This window comes from Emys orbicularis, chromosome 1 (assembly GCF_028017835.1).
Source record: "Emys orbicularis isolate rEmyOrb1 chromosome 1, rEmyOrb1.hap1, whole genome shotgun sequence".
In the NCBI taxonomy this organism is placed as follows: Eukaryota; Metazoa; Chordata; order Testudines; family Emydidae; genus Emys; species Emys orbicularis.
The window spans coordinates 71,106,885-71,128,917 of record NC_088683.1 but is presented as its reverse complement, the minus strand read 5'-3'; the positions used below and the strand labels follow the sequence as shown (position 1 = coordinate 71,128,917).

General features: G+C 42.7%; 1 protein-coding gene across 1 annotated transcript in view; it reads right to left on the bottom strand.

Annotated features, from left to right (window-relative positions):
* TPH2 (tryptophan hydroxylase 2) overlaps positions 1 to 22,033 on the bottom strand; it is a 72,147-nt gene that overhangs the window by 26,023 nt on the left and 24,091 nt on the right. The window contains exons 7-8 of the mRNA XM_065409335.1: positions 20,278 to 20,413; positions 9,004 to 9,130 (exon numbers count right to left, since the gene is read on the bottom strand). Coding sequence (XP_065265407.1) covers positions 9,004 to 9,130; positions 20,278 to 20,413 — 263 coding nt within the window. The remainder of the gene's footprint in view (positions 1 to 9,003; positions 9,131 to 20,277; positions 20,414 to 22,033) is intronic.

Here is a 22,033-nt window from a genome sequence, read left to right as displayed (position 1 = left end):
AAAGTAGGCTCGGATCTGTTGTTGATATGGTTAATAAATGTTGCAGTGTTAACAGTAAAGGGAGTCTGAGCTGCTATCTCCCTAATCTCCAACTTTGCCTTATACCTACACACTGCTGCAGGAAGACCTCAATTATTTGCACTAATGACTCCGGCTAACGACCGTTGTGAGTAACTGAATCTTGCAGATTTAGCAAGTAAGATTTAGCAAACACAATAAAGAAGCAAGTATGCTGCATCACAAAATGTACTTTGCTCACTTACTTTGACATCTATAGATTCAACTGATAGTAATTTTTAATGTACTGGTAAATGTACTGTAGTATATGTTACACAAATAAAGTCTTAGTGACTTAGACGTCCACAGTACTGATTTCAACATGCACAACGCTGTGACTAAGTGCAAAATTTAAAAAAGTAGCAGTGTGAACATGTATTACATATTCACAGAGCTCTCTCTCTCTCTCTCCCTCTCAACATATATGTGAAGGACAAGGGGAGTTAAACATCCTCCTCCTCATCAGGCCCAAGTGGAAATATTTCTCTGTTCTCCCAGCAGCTGACAGGCATAAGAATCTAGATGAAATCTAGCAGAGGCTGAAAAATTCAGAAGTGATTCTTGTTGACGGGGCAGGGAGTGTTGTAAAGAAGAACTAGCCAGCCCAATACTCATTCCCTCAGTTGAGGGTCTATCAATTGTTTCATATCTTAAATTCTTACTAGAATCCTCTTTGCTCCTGGACTACAAGAGAGCTGTTTTGACTGGATGATGGTCATAGATTAGCCAGTAGACAGCCTTTCCTTTAGATACAGGCCAGTTGTGCCCCTGTTAGCTCAACACCAGATGACTGTAATACATTTTCCATAGAGAAGGAAGCTACAGCCAATGCAGTGCACCCTAACTAGAATAGGTAAGGTCAGCATTCTGCACTGGTTGCCTGTTCACTTCGGGGTCAAACTCAAGAAATTCACTGTGGTGTATAACAGTATCATGCTGCTTGCTTTAATGGATATAGTTTACTCAAAAACCTACTACTCCATGGCATGGCACATGAACTTTGCAGAAACTCTCAGAAGTCAGTCCCACGGGTGAGCTCAGGAAGACAGGGGGAGGGGTTCCACCTCTGAAAATCACTCCTGCCAGAAATCCATCTGACCCTGCAACTGACCACAGTCAGACAACGTGGTAAAATGAGCTTTGCTTTGTTCAGGCCTTCCACTAATGAGAGTTAGCTACCGTTTACCTGGGCAAGTAATCTCATTGCTGGCATTTCCTCTTTTTACATTGTTGGCCTGATACGTGTGTAAGATGTGGAGTATATGTCCCCTGTATTTGATGAGCCTCTGCTGGTCTAATTATACAAAGTCTACCCAGCAAAAATCTCCCTTTCTAAAACTGTGCAAGAAGGGGCCTCCTGGTCTAGTGTTCGGAACACTGGGCTGGGATCCAGGGCACCTGGATTCTAATCTCGGCTCTGCCATTGACTTTCTGTGTGAGCTCAACCTTCTCTGTGCCCATTTCCCTTCCCACACTTTACTATCTAGACTGTTCAAGACAAGGACTGTCTATTACTATGTGTTTATACAGTGCCTGAAACAATGGGGTCCCAATCTCTGTTGGAGCCTCTAAGTGCTACTGTAATACTACTACTAATAATAATAATAAGGCAGAGGCATGGAAGAGATCGGGCGCAAATGCAATTTTTAACTGTAAGGGTCAAATTCCACTCTGATATTCTCTTGTGGTTCCCACTAACTTCAATCCCATGGATATTTGCGGCTCACAGAACTACTAGGAGAGAATTTTACTCTGATGAAGGTAGTTGAGTTTTTTAAATCTCTGCCGTGGTGGGATCTTCATTTCAACCTTGCAGTCAATAAATATATATATATAATTTTAGAAACAGCAACAGATTTAGAACCCTTCAATTAATAAAACAGTTAAACAATTTTTTCTTTATGGAAGCCATTAACCCTCTAATTTATGTGATTTTTGTGTTTAGAGCCTGGAATTTCTATAGACACTTGTGCAATTGCTGCTCACCAGTGGCTCTTGCTGTGTGCCCTTTTTTCTACAGAATTCTATGGAGTTTACAAAAGACACCCTTCATGCTTCTTTGCTAGCATGATTCCTGCTCTTTACACCTAAAAAGAAAATAAGCAAACAAAACAAAACAAAAAATACTCTATCAAAATACATTAGCCCCCTCTTACCTAATCTGAACTTCAATCTACGCCAGTTAACACCAATGCTGAAGCGGCAGATGTTCATTATTTATGTGCACACCTAAATTATACAAATTCTCACAGAGCTATTTTGTTAGAGTATCTTTTTTTTATTACCACTCTGGCAGAGCACAAACTCACTGTATTAGCTACTGAACTGCCAGCAAGGACTGATTGCAAAATCTGTACTTTCTTAATTATAAGAATGTTTCTCCTGAAAATAAGTAGCCATAACATTTAAATGTTTTGTCAAATCCACACCATTCTCTTATTATCTTGTAATGTCAAAATATATTACTTTTGAGATTGTAAATTTGTACTTGCAGTTCAGTAATTCACTGGACAATTTTTATTATTTTACAAATTATTTTATTATTTGACAAATTTTATTTCGGATCTATAAACACTGTCTAGACTATTATTACAATACACTGCTAAGTTTCTGTATAGCCTGTACATTTTCAGCCTTCTAAATTTTTTTCTGCATTTTTAACTATTTAGGGCCTGATTTTCATAAACAGCATCTCATTTTTGCAGGAGCAATTTTATATCTACAATGACACCCCAAATTGTGACCCGTAACTAATTTTCAAGTAGTCCTCTTATACATCTACCTACCTGATTACAACACCAAATCAATGCCTTCATCTTACAGTTGGATCCCTGCAACACCTACATGAATCTGATTGCAGGCCTGGGGCCTAAGGAGCTAAACGTATACATGATTTCATGCACATGATCAATCTATAAAATCTGTAATTATTTGTGGGTGCAGAATTGTGCCTGAAAACTGGAGGCCCATTCAACCATCAGGCTATCAGTCTGAACAATTGCTTAAGCACTTCACAGAAATCTTTACTGCTTACCTTCAAAACAATAAATAATCTTCTATTCCTTCTCTTACTTTTGAATGATATTTTAGAAAGCATAAATGCTTTATTTCCACGTGCAAAGCATGTCCTGCTAGGACTGACCTACTTAGCTTATAAACTACCTAAGCAGGAACCTTGTCTTTTTAAGTGTTTTGCAAAACACATTTACTCTGCACCCTATAAATAATAAAAACAGCAGCAGCAATGGCCCAATTCTCCACCACTGTTGCAAGGCTTGGCACAGGTCATTTCACCACATGTTGAATAATTTCTCCGTCTCTACCACAGAGCAGCAGAAGAGCTGCTCTGAAGTCCCTACTGCTGCCCTGAAGCTACAGGAACCCATTCCACAGGGATCGGTGACTGACAGAGCCACACAGCAATTGATCCACCAGGCTTGCCTCCTGCATAGTATCCAGAAGCCATTTCTTCCCTCTCCAGCAGAATCACGCCAGTTCCACTACACCGGGGGCCCTCTGTAGCCAGAGGAGAGAGCAGGATTTGGCTTTTTGAGATTATGGGATACCCCACTTCTAAACTCGGTACGAGTCAAATAAAATAAAATCTGGCTTGAACCCTCAACACCATTCGTGATCAAAACCCAAACCACTTTGGAATTGGTTTGTTTACAGTAGCTCACTCTCTTGTTTGCAGTCTTAGCCTTTGTATCTCTCACTCTCCTTTCTTTTCCTAATTCTAAATGCTCGATACTTCCTAATCAAAGCCCAACACTGTACCCTGCTCCTGTCCAGAATGAGGAATTTAGCAGGCTGGGCTTCCCAAAATTTTCTTTGAAGTGTAACATTCTCTACCACTTGCAATGAGAGTACCTTTGGTGTTCTTGCTATAGTATTTTTTCTAGTGTCTTGGTATGATTTTCTTAAATAACTGCCTCAGGATTAATTGCTTTTGACTCACAAAGCTTGTTAGATATTGCCACTAAGCATTTGTTTCTCTGCCCGTGCATCTCTGAACTAGCATCCTTGATAAAGCATTGTAAGGATTGTAGCAATATTCTAATAATGCAACACTGATTCCTTGAATCCACCAGGTCTTTTTCATTTAGACTAGTTCTTTTCTACTAGTTTATTTGCCTGTGCATACTTTAGGAAGGACTTTACATGATGTGCTGCAACTGATTTAGCTGAGAGGCTGGCTGAAATGAGCCACCTGCGAATATTAACAACTCAACTGGAATCCCAAAATGAGAAAACTCCACATTGCAATGTGCTATTAGATTGCTACTCGATGTGCTGTGCTACAGCTCACTTTAGAAAACAAGAGTAACCCACTAATAAGAGGTTATCTTTCTCTTTTAATTCAAAGAGATCTATGCCACCCTTGGAGTGACTGGAAATCTCATGTGGTTTCAGGAGTTCTTTTGTATTCCATTTCTTGTATCTATTGCAGATTTTGCATTTGGATACATTTCCAAATAAATCCAGTTGGAAGCATTTATGCCTGGCCAGAACAGAATAGCTCAGGTGTGTTCTTGTACTTCTCAATCAGACAGGCATTGTGGATCATGCTTAGAATTTTCAGCCTCATGCGGTGTAGTATGACAATGTCCTATGCAGTGTATCCCATCATGTGTGGCAGTTTCCTCTCTACTGTCCTAATAAGTTTTTATCATTGGAGGTGCTTGGGCCTTTCCTTTTGTCCAAATATCTAGAATCACGCTCTCTAGCCTTTATCAAGTTGGCTCATTATGGGTTTCTCATCTGAGCCAGTCAAATTTTGTTTGGCAGAGAGGTAGAGTTTGAGTCATATTTACTTCAAACTCTTCTTGCAACTCCTAGTTTCCCTATTTATAGGTGTTCTTGGAAGCAAGAACTCTATAAGAAACAACTTCACTTATTCATTGTGTTGTATATTTTTACTGTGCTCATCCCTGGCAATACATGTTAAGAGTAGCTTGCTTTCATTGATCAGTGGAGTTTTTTGAAGGCTACAGCAGTCCCACAGGCCTATGGGAATTTTAGTTCATTGAATTAATTGTTTCATAATGAAAGACAGCTGCCCAGCTTTTAACCCTCTCTTACAACTCAGAGTGAATGAGGATCCTCCGAAATTGAGGTAATGTGCCAGCTCTGCCTATAGGCAGACATACTTCCGGCAGACACTATGCAAGCCTACTGAAAGAGCAGTTACAAGGCAACCCAGTCCTTATCTGCAACCCATTTTTCTTGTTCTGGTTATCTCCTTAGCTGCTACAGTGGGCAATTTGTCCTGAATTAGGTGTCTGCTCTTCAGTCTGGACAAAAGAGCTAGGATGAAGCCAACCAATTCAAATAATGTAGATCTTCAATGAGGAAAAGCAAATGGACTAACCCAATGGACCACTTAGTCTATCCTTACTAAGATATTTCTGAATGGTCATTTTTAATATGCATACATGCAGTATTTTGTATATACATGTATCTAACACACATATATAGACAAATAATATAGTCTGCTTTAAAAAGACTGACTACATCACTGGCTTCATTTATTATTCAGTGGAGAGTAAATCATTTACATTTATAACAACAAGCTTGAAATTAATTTATGAAACCTCATCATATTAAATTCCTCCAGTTTCAGAAGCAATTCATTGCAGAAGTTTTCTGCACACAGACCAGCAAAAACAGGATAAATTGCTTGGTTTCCACTATGCTCTACTATCAAAATGTCAAAATAAATATTACAGAGGAAGAGGGAAAGGTGACAGATTTTCACCTCTGGAGACTTCAAGGTTTAAATGCAACTTCAAGTACGAGACAACAGGAAAGAGCTTAATGGTGTCACTTAGTCTCTAATGGCCATGCCCTTAACTAGACAGATTTGTTGACAAATCTAAGGAAAAGGGGTGGCAATATCTGTATGTACTATGCCTACTTTGGAGTACTCACAGTTAACACTTTCCATCCAAAATATTGTGTGTGTGTGTGTGTGTGTAATATATATATAAATAAATAAAAGTAAAATTAGGTCAGCAAATTAGAAACATGAAGCCATAGTGCTTCAAGCAGTAAAATAGTCTGTTTTAGTGGTTTGTATTTTTATGGTGCTTTATGTGTTAGCAACTTGCTTTCTACACTGCTTCTCTCTTTGTGGAAAATTTATTGGTTTCCTCCCTCCCTAGAACTTCTTAAAAGAGAAAATCCACTCTGAAAAATGACTGTAAAAATGACCTTGTGGGCCTCTTTTGATATTTATTTTCTCTCAAGGATTCATAACACAAATATGCTCAGCTTACAAATAAAGAGGCTTTTTCTAGCAGCCAGAGCTTCAAATACCAGCTGAGAATAGGATGACCAGACAGCAAATGTGAAAAATCGGAACGAAGGTGGGGGGTAATAGGAGCCTATATAAGAAAAAAAAAAAATCGGGACTGTCCCTATAAAATCAGGACATCTGGTCACCCTAGCTGAGAGTTAAGCTGAGTCCTTGCCTTCTCATGCAGCACCACCACTAATAGAGGTTCAACAGAGAAACCATTTTCACACTGACACCTATAAAATATCAGTCTTTAAAATATGCTCTCAATCACACCAGTGCAGTGTCACTGCCTTTAATGGGCATGGACGGGTGAGTAACTAACTGGAACTTAGTGAACAATTCTGTTGATGTACAAGGAATAGAATCCCACTCACATTCTCTCAGCTGTGTTAGCGCTGCAGGACGAATGGGAGTAAAAAAAAAAAAAATCAATAAACTTATTTTTGCCTGTAATACACACAGAATGATCTGCTGAGTAAGAAGGTGCCATTTTTACACAGTTGCTTTTCAGAACAGAACCTCACTTTAAGTTCATGGAAACACCTATTAGAAAATCACCTGTAGTAAACTTCCCCATTTCTGGTCTGAATTCCTGAGTTTTTTCCTCTCTTCCTAAAGCCATTCTCCTTCTCAGTGATGTCTCAGTTGTTAATCTCATTATCTTTTGAAAAAGGTCATGATAAGGGGTTACTTGCTTCATTCAGCCTGTTACTCCAGGCACATTAGTATGCATGCTCTAGGTCAGTTCATCTGTTTCAGTATTTACTTTGAAGCTGCCTAGCTGGAATCTCATTCTGTTTTCTGTCTTAGATCTTTGGCTGATATTCTGCAGCTCACTTTGTTTTCATATGTTTAACCGAGGATGGAAATGTTGTTGTAAATGTCAATCAATAGCAACTTGGATGTGATTTAATGGATAGAATTAAAGCTGTTCCCTTTGCCTCCCCATGCTGACTGCTGAGAAGTGGTAGAAGGCCCTATTCTTTCCACCTGCCCTCATGTAGACTCCCACATCCTGATCCTACACGTTATTAATAATTAATAATTATTAATTAATAATAATGTGTAGGATTTTTCCCTGTATGGGAGATGACAAGGCAAATTTTAGGAGCTGCAGAAAGAGTGTGGTATTGGTCTTCTTGTTGTCGTGTCCTCATACTGTTTCCCACCACTCCCGTACAGATGCGACTACTCAATCATGGCACTATGGCAGGTCACTGGAAGAGCATTCATGCTCAAGCAGCTGGTATCAGAGGAAATGGTTCATATTTTGAGGCTCTCTGCCACAGTATTAGGTATTGGGGCCAGTGATGTAGCCCCACTTGATGAGCAAGTCTCTAGACTGACCAACTCTAGTGTGGAGTCGATTAAGGCAACACTATATAATCCAGGAGTGATCTGCACTGGGTGATATGCGCTCAACTGGTGGAAGACGGAGCACATCATCGGCAGGTTCGTTCTTTATTTTTGTTTGCCATAACTGAGCCCTTGGTGACAATCTTAGGGGTTTAACGATGGCAAGAAAACTTTGTTGTGACTTCAGTCGATTCAATATTGGTGTTATATCGTACTACCACTTTCCCATTTCTTATTACTGTGATGCTACAAAACAAAGGAAGACGTCAATGACGAGAACTTGCATCCAAGCCTGGACACCAAGAGTCCTCCTTGAGACTAGTGCTTTCTGTTCTCTCCATAAACGTTGAAGGACTGACAGCTTCTAAAGAGGCAATGATTGCTAAATGGTACTGGTGATTCACTAGGCTCTCTTCCCTCTCACGTGTCATCTTTCACAAGAGGATTAAAGCCAAGGTCCTGATCTTTTGTGGCCATTAAAATCTCATTACATATCTCACAGGAATGAGGGTGTTATTTCCAGTTGCCTGGCTAAATTCTAACTTGGGCATTTACCTTCTGCCTATTTAATGTTCTCTTGTAGGTTCATCTGCATATGAAATTTTTAGATATTGAAAATATTCATGTTTGTTGAGTTGTCTGAAGAATATGTTTTACAAAATTATTTATAGTATTTGTTTTACAGGGATAAAAAATGAAGGGTACAATAAATTAAAACCAAACTATAAAATGGATCAAAGCATCTTGTTATTAGACGTGCCCTAGGGGGAGTATCAGCAAAATACATTCATTCTAAATTCATTAGTCCATCATATACTATATTATATTGCACACCTTCAAAACAGATCAGAAAGAGGGAGACAGACAGTGGTACCACTAAGGGCCACATCAGCTCCCCTATATACACACACAGCTCCCAGTTAGGAGAAGTTGGAGCTGCACGCACATACAAAGGAAGACATTTTCCCTAAAAATGTCTTAGTTGCTTTGTTTCCAGAACCTGAAACAGGAATAATCAATGTTAACTAAACCTTGAGCTTAGGTGGTACAATAGAGAAATATCAGAGTGTTACAAAGCATCCAGTGACCATATGCTTGTTCCCGCTCCTATTAAAGACAATGGGAAAATATCAATGACTTCAATAGGAGCCATATAAGGCCTTGTAATTGTAATAGCACAGTCGTCATCTGAAAACTGAAGAATACATTTTAGAAGCCATTAGACAACTCTTCACTTTAGTAACCAAAGAGAAACATAAGTCAGGGAAAAGATGCAGCGGTTGACTCACAGTAGCTAGTTTCTGAACTTCTTCATCAGATGCTCCAAGTGAGGCCAGTCCTATTTCTTGTGAAAACTGGGCAAACTTGGGATCAGCAAGTAGAGGCACATGCCCCAGGAGTTCATGGCACGTATCTCTGACAGGAATCAGAAGGAGAAGAGAATGTTACACATATAGAAATAGCATTAGCTAATATATTATCACTGAGAGCAGTTTGATACAAGCCATTCTATACACGGTTACTGCCCCTCAAACGTACATGTACCATTAATATTCTTACAATTAAATATTTCTATTGCAGTACCAACACACTCAAATGTATATAACTCTATATAGATGAATGCATTTGCTTTTACAAATAAATAGATTAAGTTATTCGTTATACTACCATTGCACCTCGGAGCCCCCGTCATGGACCAGGTCCCCATTGTGCTAGGCGCTGTACAAACATAGAGAAAAGACGTCCCCCACTCCAAAGAGCTTACAATCTAAGTGTCGATTATCTCCACTTGCCCCTTAATCTCACCAATCGCTATCAAGTTGTCAGTAAGCGTCTGAGCATTGTGTAACTCGGCCAAGAGGGCAGCAAAGACCTAACTGCCCAAAAGAAAAGAAAATCAAGCCCACCCACTGATACAATTTTCACCAATTCTGCCCAAGTGGAGTGAACCCGGCACTACAAATAAATAAATAGATAAATAAATAAAGTCTCAGCTCTCTTGGATTCAGCTCTCGAGCTCTGTGTTTTGTTATTTGGGGGTTGAAAAATATGGTTGTGAAATTGTCCTGTTTCTGTTTGGATCCTCTTGCTGGGCACAAAAGTGATTGAACACACACACACACACACACACACACACACCCCTGAGATCCCATATTGAAATTTAGACCATAAAACATAATGGGCCAGATTCACGGCCTGCTTTGTGCCACTAGTGGCATAAACCTATCTTAACTGGCCATTTGAGGATCTCCCCCTACCCCCCATCCCTAGGGAATCTTCAGGCAGTACAGAACTGCCATCACAACTCCTACAGCACCTCCTGTCTCCACTGCAGCACAGGAGGTCCCTGCACCTAGATGATCCTCAGCTGCTGAAATAGCTTCAGGCTGCTCTGTTTTGTGATGGGAAGTGTACTGGCACTGGGTTGGCTTCAGGATTCGGGGCTTAAATTCACTTTTGCACCCTTCTTCAGTTTTGTACTAAACACAGCTTAGCCAAAGCAGAGAATCTAGCCTGTTTCAAAAAGGCTTGGTGTCTGCTCAGCCATGGATCTTTTGAAGTCCACACAACTGTAGGTACAATGTTAGTCACCACAAACCCAATAACATATCCACAAATAAAGAGAGTATGTACAGCATCTAAAAAAGCTCTTACACAGATCTGAGAATGTTCAGTATATTTGCTTCCAAAAAATAATGGACCTGGTAATAAAGTTCAACTTAAAATCTAATCTGACATTTCCTTTCCTTTTGTCTCTTTAAAGATGTTTCTTTTTTTATTGTGGCTGTAAACAAATGTTTTAAAGGCAGTGAGAGAACATCAGGTTTTTGCTTTCTATCCAAAATCATCCCATTTGTCTTTTATAAGGTATGTTTTGTGCTAAATGACACAGAATCTGACATTTCAGATAAATCACAAAAAGAAAAAACTCCTCTCTATTTAATTTAAAGGCTCCTATTCGTAAGCACTATTCTTCACCAAGATATATGTGGTGTCTGTCCCAAGGTAGAAAGTAGTTCCTGTTTTCACACAAAATAATGTTAACATTTTTGTTACTCTCTCCCCTCCACCCCAAGAGTTCATTGATTCAGTTGCATTTTCTGGCCTGTTATCCCAGATGTCCTCAGTCACAACAGCATAACTCAGTATTGGCTGGACAAGCTGTATTCACACTGCCCCACTCACTATTGCTCCTAGTGGGACAAGCCTAGGTCTCTAGTTTTGTAATGCTATGCATGTACACGACTGGCTAGTTATATGATACAAAAGAATTAGAATCTCACTTTCTTTATGTCTATTTTATTTGTATACACTTTCCTATGACAACGTGGAAATATGCCCTAGGTATTACCAATATAGTTGCAGCCTTAATACCCAACATTCATAGCCTGGTCTGAGCATTCACAGCTTGCAAAACCAGACTGGTGATGTCAGGGCTGGCTCTAGGCACCAGCAAAACAAGCTGGTGCTTGGGGCGGCACATTTTTAGGGGCGGCATGGCCAACGCCAGAATGCCGCCCCTAAAAATGTGCCCCGGCCACCCTAGCTCACCTCCGCTGCTGCCGCTCGCGCGCTGTGAACAGCTGATTCGCGTGCCGCTGCTCGCCCTCCCTCCCAGGCTCTCAAACCTGGGAGGGAGGGGGAAATCCCGAGTGGCCGCGGCGCGCGAAACAGCTGATTCGCGCGCCGCTGCTCCCCCTCCCTCCCAGGCTTGAGAGCCTGGGAGGGAGGGGTAGACTCCGAGTGGCCGCGGCACGCGCACCGCTTCTCCCCCTCCCTCCTAGGCTTGAGAGCCTGTGGGGAGGAGGCAGGGCTGGGGATTTGGGGAAGGGGCAGAGCTGAGGCGGGGCTGGGGGTGGGGTAAGAAAAAACGGGGGGGGGGCAAAATTGTTTCTGCTTGGGGCGGCAAAAATCCTAGAGCCGGCCCTGGGTGATGTCTCCTGGCCAACTGAACAATGTTCCAGATTCTCCTCCAGCACTGAGTATTGCCTTGAAATGTTACTTTCTTCTGAGCACTAAAGAAGAAATTGGCAAATTGGGGAGCTGAACATGAACACAATAACTTCAACACTCTGGATTGTGATTGTGAACTGAGCTGATTTCTAGATTACCACCAGGTCAAGTGATCTCTATGCAGGGAACATGGATACATTCAATCCACAATGACAGCCCGCCATTTCTGCTCTACAAATACAAAACACATATGCAAAACCAACAAGGAGTCCGGTGGCACCTTAAAGACTAACAGATTTATTTGGGCATAAGCTTTCGTGGGTAAAAAACCTCACTTCTTCAGATGCATGGAGTGAAAGTTACAGATGCAGGCATTATATAATGACACATGAAGAGAAGGGAGTAGCTCACAAGTGGAGAACCAGTGTTGACAGGGCCAATTCGATCAGGGTGAATGTAGTCCACTCCCAATAATAGATGAGGAGGTGTCAATTCCAGGAGAGGCAAAGCTGCTTTTGTAATGAGCCAGCCACTCCCAGTCCCTATTCAAGACCAAATTAATGGTGTTAAATTTGCAAATGAATTTTAGTTCTGCTGTTTCTCTTTGAAGTCTGTTTCTGAAGTTTTTTTGTTCAAGAATAGTTACTTTTAAATCTGTTCTAGAATGTCCAGGGAGATTGAAGTGTTCACCTACTGGCTTTTGTATGTTACCATTCCTGATGTCCAATTTGTGTCCATTTATTCTTTTACATAGGGACTGTCCGGTTTGGCTAACGTACATGGCAGAGGGGCATTGCTGGCACATGATGGCATATATAACATTAGTAGACATGCAGGTGAACGAGCCCTTGATGGTGTGGCTGATGTGGTCGGGTCCTCTGATGGTGTCGCTAGAGTAGATATGGGGCCAGAGTAGGCAACGAGGTTTGTTACAGAGATTGGTTCCTGGGTTAGTGTTTCTGTGGTGTGGTGTGTAGTTGCTGGTGAGTATTTGCTTCAGGTTGGTGGGCTGTCTGTAAGCAAGGACTGGCCTGCCTCCCAAGGTCTGTGAGAGTGAGGGATCGTTTTCCAGGATAGGTTGTAGATCATTGATAATGTGCTGGAGAGGTTTTAGCTGGGGGCTGTACGTGATGGCCAGCGGTGTTCTTTATTTTCCTTGTTGGGCCTGTCCTGTAGTAGGTGATTTCTGGGTACCCATCTCACTCTGTCAATCTGTTTCCTCACTTCCCCAGGTGGGTATTGTAGTTTTAAGAATGCTTGATAAAGTTCTTGTAGGTGTTTGTCTCTGTCTGAGGGATTGGAACAAATTCGGTTGTATCTTAGGGTTTGGTTGTAGACAATGGATCATGTGATGTGTCCTGGATGGAAGCTGGAGGCATGTAAGTAAGTATAGGGGTCAGCAGGTTTTGGTATAGGGTGGTGTTTATGTGACCATCACCTATTTGCACTGTAGTGTCCAGGAAGTGGATTGCTTGTGTGGACTGGTCCAGGTTAAATCTGTTAGTCTTTAAGGTGCTACCGGACTCGTTGTTTTTGTGGATACAGACTAACACGGCTACCCCCTGATACAAAACACCTACGACACAGCTGGCCAAAAGCAGTAGGAGACATTGGAAGAGTCGTTACCCTAATGTAAATATGAGGTAAAGTAGAGCTACACCATTAAGAGAATTCCAGGTCTGAGATGCACAGTTACTCATTCTCCCCCAAAAGCAGAACATTTGCTGCTTTAGCAATCCTAATCTCCCTCTGTTTCCTACAATATCCCTGGTCATCATGATTAAAGCACCAAAGTCTGTCCACCTCATTTCCCGGATGACAGCTGCAGCATGAACAAGCGAACAATGAGGGATGGAAGAGGTAATGGAATACACAGAAGCAACCATCAGGATTGAGGCCCTTACTATTTCTAGAGTCAGGAACAGACTATCAGATCCAGTGGGAGGCCATGAGCACAGCCAGAGGCACTAATGCACAGACCCCACAGGAATCTCTGAAACTCAATGTCCAGGAGAGAGCACTCCATAAGGAAGACAATATCCCACAGTACCTCTATTGAAAAGAAGAACTTCAGTGCTAAGCTCCCTAGAAAGCAACCCGGCACCCTTTTTCCCCCCTCAACTAGTGCAACCTGCCTGCAAAGGATGTACCGATGCAAATCAATAGAGGTGATACAACCATTTGCTGAAGTAACATGTCCCAAAGTAAGTGCTGAACTACTAATTCCATCCAGGTGCCAAAGTGCCATGCCTTAAAGAAAGCTCCAAATCATCATAATCTTCCAGAGGTGCCAGTGAAGCTGGGCCCAGAAGCAATGCCAGCTCATTCTGAAGCTGTGATGTACCAATCCTTGGCATGGGGGCTGTAGCCATGCTGAAGCATCAAAATATAAGGTGACCAGACATCCCATTTTTAATGGGACAGTCCCATATTTAAGCCCTCCTGCAGGTGTGCCAACTTTTTCTTAAAAACGGGTAAGTTGTCCCATATTTTCTGTCCCCCCGCTCATCAGTACTGGTGGGTCCTGCTGCTGGCTGGATGCCTGCTTTCCAGCCACTCGCTCACCAACGGTGACAATGGGAGTGGGTGTGCAAGGCTGGTGGCGGGGCAAAGCTGCAGAGCGCAGGGCCTGCCGCTCCCCCTGCTGGTCCTTTAGCACAGCCCCCACTGCGTGCCGGCTCTCTGGTAGTAGGGCTCCGCCCCCCATCCCGTTTCCAGCTGGCACTGGCTGCGCGCTGCAAGCTGCGGTAGTTGGGGACTGGTGGCAGGTGCCAGGTGGCAGCCAGTTACATGTTGGCTCTGCTGACGTGCGCCCCCTCTTGTTGTCCTCTCCCTGCTTTGCCCCTTCACACACACACACACACACACACACACCCAGCCCCATAGCTCCTCCATCCCCCACCCCCCAGGGGGCGCATCCCACTCCCAGGACTGTGCACTGAACCAGCCCTGGTCGGAGTGCTCAGCTCACTAGCAACCTGGCCAGCAGGCTCCTTCCTTCCCCCACTGCCTCTGGCTGGGCTGGCACCCCAGAAAACCCCAAGACCCTCCGGCCCGGGACACTGACCAGGAGGAGCCGAGCCCTGCATGTGCCAAAGCCCCACACAGCGCTAGCATGGGGAAGCCTCTTTGCCCCTCAGCTAAGCTCTGGAGTTGGGGGGGGAGGGAAAACGATTTCCAGCCTGTTCACGCCGCAAACCTGCAAGCTCCACAGCAGCCCCCTGGGCAGGGGCTTAGCACCCTCTCCACCCACCCCCACACACGCAGGTCCTGCCCCCTGGGAGCGTGGGGCTGCTCTGTCCCCTAGGCTCCCTCCTCTGCCAAGCCACCTCTCTGGCCAGGGTAGCTGAAGTCCCTGCAGTCAGGTTCCCTGGGTCCTGGTGCACAATGCATCCTTAGGGCTTAACCCCCTCCTGCCCGTGCTGTAGCCAGGGGACAGGAGGTGGCTAGGGATTATGTCAGTGGCCAGCAGCAGCCTGGAGGTGTTAGCTGCCTTTCGACACTGTGCAGGCAGGAAGGGACAAGCTGCTTCCAGCCACACGGGAGTGGTGAGGGTGGGGAGAAGAAAAGATGAGCTCTGCAAAGACACAGGTCAGGTCATCCCTTCCCCCCTCCTCCTCCCCTGCTGCTGGAAGCAGCTCCCATCCCTTCCCTCCTGCACAGTGCCGAAAGGCTGCTGCTGGCCACATTCTGGTGTGAAGCCTGGCAAAAATCTGGGGAAGGGGGCATGTGACCCTGCGTGCCCTCCCCCCCCCCCCCCCGTGTTGCCTTGGGAAGACATGGTGCCAGGTGTCAGGAGAGGTGGGTCCGTCCCGGGGCCCAGCCAGGCATGGGGGATGGAGAACGCCAGGCAGGGAGGGTTGGTTGGTCACCACCCCTGTGTGAGAGAGGGGTACGGGTGTGTGTGTGCGTCACCCCTCCCTGTGTAAACCCTAAAGCCTTAAAAATAAGAAGATGAATAAAAAGAATCCAACTACGGGGGCTCAGTCAACTTGATGTTAATTTGAATATTTGTATGATTGATTGCCGTTGAACTCACTTGAATACGAGTAATTTTACCAGGTGTCCCGTATTCAGCATAGGGAAAGATGGTCACCCTATCAAAATGCCAAGCCAAAATAGTTAAACTAAACTGCAACAGAGCAGCTTCAGCACCCGGAGCTCTCTAAAGCCCCAAAGTACCAACTCTTAATAGAGATGTTGGGGTTATTCTGAAGTGCTGATGTGTCCCGACATAGGCAGTGAAGTGCCAAGACTCCGTAGACGCACAAGGGCCATTCTGAGCATACAGAGCTGTGCTGAGCTCCACTTCATTGTGGTGATAGGCTGAGGCTATTATGGAAGAAGAACTTAATGTGCTGAGGGCCAGGGCATCAACAGTGGTGCTAGGATCCCAATGCAATGTGAGACTGAGTTACTGCCACATCAAGGCCCTACTATGGCCTTTTTTGACCAAAGATAACTATGCACAGAGGCCTCGTGTGCTGATGGTCTGAGGCATTAATTTATCAAGATTCTAAGACTTCAGAATAATGATGACTCACCTAGGGCCTCTCAAAGGTACTGAGGAATGGACACCACCAGAGTTATCAAGGGCCTGACCATCACAAAAGCTCTGATGCCTCAAGTCACCAAAGTATCAAAGGCCTACTGAGACCTTGTCTGATGAGTCAAGGGCTGCTCCATTTCAATGATGCATTGAGACACTGACGAACTGATTCATGAGGGTTCTGAAGGTTGATCAGAGATCCTAATACATCGAGGGCCATGCCAAGATCCTTACTGAAGGTCTGTGGGAGGCACCAAAGACCCAAGGTCTGTGATGAGCAGAAGCCCATAGTGATACTGTTGTGCCCAGGGGTCACTGATTTCAGGAAGCAGCACAAGTCTAGCCCTATCCCCAACATACCAGTCTAGCCCTGTCAGCCAGTGCAGAACCTTGACCCCTTTTCTAGCCCTCTCCACCCGCGCTGGAGAAGCTAATACTGTTGTCTATACTACCAGAGAATACAAGGACTAGCCCTGCACATGGACTAGCCATGCATATGGCAACAGGTCTGATGAGAGGCTGTTTGCACTCTTTACATCCTTGCACACCCACAAAAGGGTAGACATAATCTAGCCCTGTCCAATTTGCTACATTAGCAAGAGGAGGCAGAAGGTTCCCCTCCTCCCCACCCCACTTTTGGCTTATATATTTCTCTGTGGGGGAAATTTTTTATTTTTTTTTACCTGTGATGTTACAGAGATTTGCCTTTAAAAAAAACAAAACAAAAAAACAGTATCCTGCCGTCAGAATCATATACCGATGTTTGGAATTGTCATAACAGTCTCATAGTTTTCCCAGCAAGTCTGGTCCTTTATAGATAAGTCTAAACAATATAACTCTTTTCTTAACTACCAGACTCAATTCTTTTGTTTTGTGCTATTTGAAAAATAATTAAGTGGCTTTAATTTATTCATACACATTGAGAGGAAAAGATTTCAGTAATACAGTTTTCACTGTGAATGATTTTTGTACGAGCAAATTGGCCAGCAGAGGAAATCCATATAGTTCTATGAAGGTAGTAGAAATACTGTATCATAAAACCAGGAAAGAAAACGTTTTAAAATTCAGATAGTGATGATAAAAATCAAGCAAAGTGAATTCCCTAATTTGCATCTGGCTCTACAGTGTGGGTGGGAAGCCTGATCCAAAGCCCATTAAAATCAATGGGAGTCATTTCCTCAGGTTGATCGTATTCAAATGCAACATGCAGCCTTAGACACCTGCAACAAACCACAATATGTTTCCATACATCAAAGAAGAGAGAGCAGGGCACTGCAATTACTGTACTGCAAAAGGGTGAATATCCTCTCCCCATTGGAGTCAATATGAGCTTTGTCATTGACTTTAATGGAGCCAGAATTTCATTCTCAGTTTTCGAGAGTATCTGCTGTATGCAAAATCCTATGAAAATCAGACAAAGTTAACAAGGTATTTACCATTTTTTGCTATTCATTTTTCTGAAATTTTATTATTTAGAGCAAAGAGATCTGCACAAAAAGAATAAAGTTCCTTTTTTATAATTAGCTTCTTATCAGTGTTTCAAATGCTAGTACTGTACCTATATAATTTATATAGTTCTCATGCTTGGAGCCATCAAGGCAATAAGGATTTCCCATGAAATTCAGAAACAAAAGTAATAATTTTAATTTCACTAGAATTATTAGAGTGACTCTTAGGACACCATGAATGGGCAGTTTATCATAAGAATTCCTGTTATTATTAGGGTTGCCAACTTTGTAATATTTAAAAACTGGACACTCGAGCAGGAGTGCCAAAACCTCCTCTTCCCCCTGAAGACCCGCCCCTGCCCTGCCTCTTCCCGCCCAGGTCTCACCCGCTGCCCCCACCTCTTTCCCTGAGGCCCCGCTCCTGCCCTACCCCCTGAACACCCCCTGTTCGCTCCTCTTTCCCCCCATCCTCCATCACTCACTGCTTTTCCCCTCTCCCCTCCTCCCTGCATGGGTCGGGAGGGACTAGCCTGTGGAGCTGGGGCTGGGAGCTGCAGTTGCCCGATGCAGGTAGGGGGCTGCCCCGTCTGAGACAGGGCTGGCACAAGAGAGGACCTGGCGCCTGCCCGCCTCCCATGCTGGCAGTAACCGGACTTCGGGTGTCTGGTCAGTTGATCTGACTGGACACCATTAGGTCCCCTTTTCGACCGGACTTTCCATCTGGCCACCCTAGTTATTACATATTATGACCTAATTCCGAAGACTTGCTGCACAGTTCGGAGCCTGTATCAAACTAAGCATGGATACCATAAATATAGTAGCCAAAGGGACAGCTCATGTGAGCAAAGTTACACACATGCTTAAAGCGTTTGCTGGTTCAGGGTCTTTGCACTTACTGGGATAACACTCATAAATCCCCTTGAATTGGATAAGAATATACTCCGATTGTTTTTATTTCATAAATATCATCACTCCTCTGCTGAGTGTTAGCAGATTTTGGGGCTTGGCAGGTTGTCTTCCCATTGGAAAGATCAGTGTAGCAGAGTCTTGTATTTTCTTAGAGCAGCTTGTTTATTTATGCTATGGGTTCGTCTACACTACCCTGCAGTTCAGACTGGGGGGGGGGACTCCCTTCGTGTGCATGCTGAAGGTGCAAACTAAAAGGTTCCTAGTTCTCATTAACGTAGTCTTCTTCACACAGGATTACATTAATGCAGAGTAGGAACCTTTTAGTTCACACCCACAGTAGGTATATGGGGGAGTTACAGCAGAGCACTTTGGTGCGCACTGCTATTCATGACCCCCATAGTCTGAACTGTGCAGCAGTGTATACATGCCCTATATACACACAGAGGTGGTCAACCAGCATGCAATCAATCCTCCTTTTCAGGAATCTCAACCAAAACACCAATGCTCAGTTTCTTTGCAGCAGCTCTGCCTCAAGAACTGACTCTCGTTAGAGAGATTAGGTAGAGAGCAAATTCTTTTGACGCTTGCCACAACTTCCCCCCAAAAGATACCGCATTAGAAAACTAGCAATCCAGCATTTCTTCAAATGCTGTACAAAGCTCCCACCGTAAGAAAGAGAACTTCTAGCATGATGTATAAGAGTGCTAATTGGGGATTCCCACCATGATAGTACATTAAATTATTTTTAGATATAGCTTTTAACTGTAAAATAAAAAAAATGCAGCTAGGTTATTGGATTTATATCTTAAGATGTTTTCCCAGGGCTTCAGTGGATCTGCTCTTGTGAACAAAGTTATGCAGGGCTTAAGTGTTTGCAGGATTAGGGCCGCAGATATTAATTCATTTGTGTAAGCTTTGGCTTTGGTTTTTGTTGCTCTATATTATACAAAAATAAAATACACCAAAATGGTACATACTGAATAAAGAAAGGCCGTCGTTTCATGCTTGATATCTGGTAACTGATAAACTGCTCAAACATGGCCCTTATGGTTTATGAAGACAGCAGTGTCCCTTGATGGAATTACTATTCTATTATTTACTTGCATAGAACAGGAAACATTCAATACCAAAAAAAAAAAAAAAAAAAAAATCTAGAGGAGCTAGTTGGAATTTTTTTAAGGATATTAAGAGTTTTCAGTGAAAAATCAACCCCCCATATATTTCATCCAAAACCCAAACATTTCAATATGAAAATGCTGGTGTGGTGCCTCATCGGAGTCATAGTTTGAGAGCTTCACACTCCAGTTCTCTTCTATGGCCGAGGTTCTCTGATCAGATTACATCTCCCATATTGCTCCACAGTCCCCTCTGTTGGTGAGGGGAGGCAATGCATCATGGAATACCATGCCTGAGGTGTATGAGAAATTAAATCAGGCTGGGAAGTCCAGCCCATAGAGTAGAACGGGGACATGAGATACCCAAACTACAACTCCCATGAGGCACCATGGTGGTATAGCTATATTAAAAGATTTCAGTTTTTGGCCAAACATTGGGGAGGGGAAGAAATTGGTTTTCATGCATTTGATTTGTAGACCAAAAAAACCTGGATTGTTGAAAGGGCTGAATCAACATAAAAATTTAGAAAATTAAGTTTTAGTTATAGTTGATTTTAACAACAAATGAACAGGACAAGGTATACTTACGGTTCTGGTGTGTAGAGAGGATCAGAGCCATGCCGTACATATTGAGTGCAGTGAAAAACTCTATAGGCTAATCCTGCTAAAAAATCTCGAGGAGACAGATATCCAGCAACTGGTCTTACTGTGAAGCCAGACCTTTCTAAAGTGGAGGAGATAGTGAAAAGACCAAATTGGATATATCAACACCTGAGAGCAAGCAAGGATTTGTAGTTATTTATTTTGTCCAAAACAAGGCACTGAAAACCTTGGCCAAAACTGCTATACTATTTACACCCACCTTGCATTGCTAAAATACTCTTAATTAAAACAGCTTGAAGTAATTCATAGCTTAAGAACTTTTACTAGAAAAGAAGTCAAGTCTATAGTGAGTAATAACGTCATGAAGTATCTGTTTTTATGTATGGCACCAAACAAGAATAATATAGAAGTTTCCAACACAGAAGCTGAATTCTGTGAAATACGATGTAAATCACCTTTACTGAAATTAAACTATATAAAAAAAATCATACATTTAAAGTACTATCTTATAAATTATTTAAATAAACATATGGTGACATGAATATATCAGATGCTCATTTTTACATTTAATAATGTATTCCTTCGTCAGATTAGTCCTACAGGGGAGTTATTTCAAACTCTCGGTGACTTTGAACAGGCCAGTTCTTTCCCAAGTTCTCTCTCTACTCATTAGCGGCTGTTTTCAAGGTGTTTACAGGAAAATATTCCAAGTTCAGTTTCCACAAAACTTGTGACTGGTCTGAAAGTGTATTTCTGTAGCTCTGTTGCTGTTTTTAGCTTCTCATTAGGAAAAAAAACAATCATGATGCTTCAGTACCATTCCCTCAGACCAAGAGAACAATATAGGAGTGACTTAGGAATATATGACCAAACTCAAAAAGCGATGAGCCAATTGTTGCTGAATACTGGTGACCATAAACAAGAGGTAAGCATGTAGCAGGGAAGAAGGGAATGGGTAAGGTTATTCTTTCATACCAAACAGTGTATTTATTTTAAGTTAGATTTGATCTTTCACCTGCACATCTACCAATGTGATATATGCCATCATGTGCCAGTAATGCCCCTCTGCCATGTACATTGGCCAAACTGGACAGTCACTACGCAAAAGAATAAATGGACACAAATCTGACATCAGGAATCATAACATTCAAAAACCAGTAGGAGAACACTTCAACCTCTCTGGCCACTCAGTAACAGATTTAAAGGTGGAAATTTTGCAACAGAAAAGCTTCAAAAACAGACTCCAACCAGAAACTGCAGAACTTGAATTAATATGCAAACTAGATACTATCAACTTAGGCTTAAATAAAGACTGGGAATGGCTGAGCCATTACACACATTGAATCTATTTCCCCATGTTAAGTATCCTCACACCTTCTTGTCAAACTGTCTTAAATGGGCTATCTTGATTATCACTACAAAAAATTTTTTTCTCCTGCTGACAATAGCTCAGGAACTCCCACCTTTTCATGTTCTCTGTATGTATATATATCTCCTCACTATATGTTCCATTCTATGCATCCGATGAAGTGGGCTGTAGCCCACGAAAGCTTATGCTCAAATAAATTTGTTAGTCTCTAAGGTGCCACAAATACTCCTGTTCTTTTTGCGGATACAGACTAACATGGTTGCTACTCTGAAACCTGTTAAAGTGGGTCTGTCACTCCAAATCCAGAACTTCAAAATTGTACTAGAATCCTGCAAAGTTCATTTGGTAATATTCAAACACATCTGGACAAGT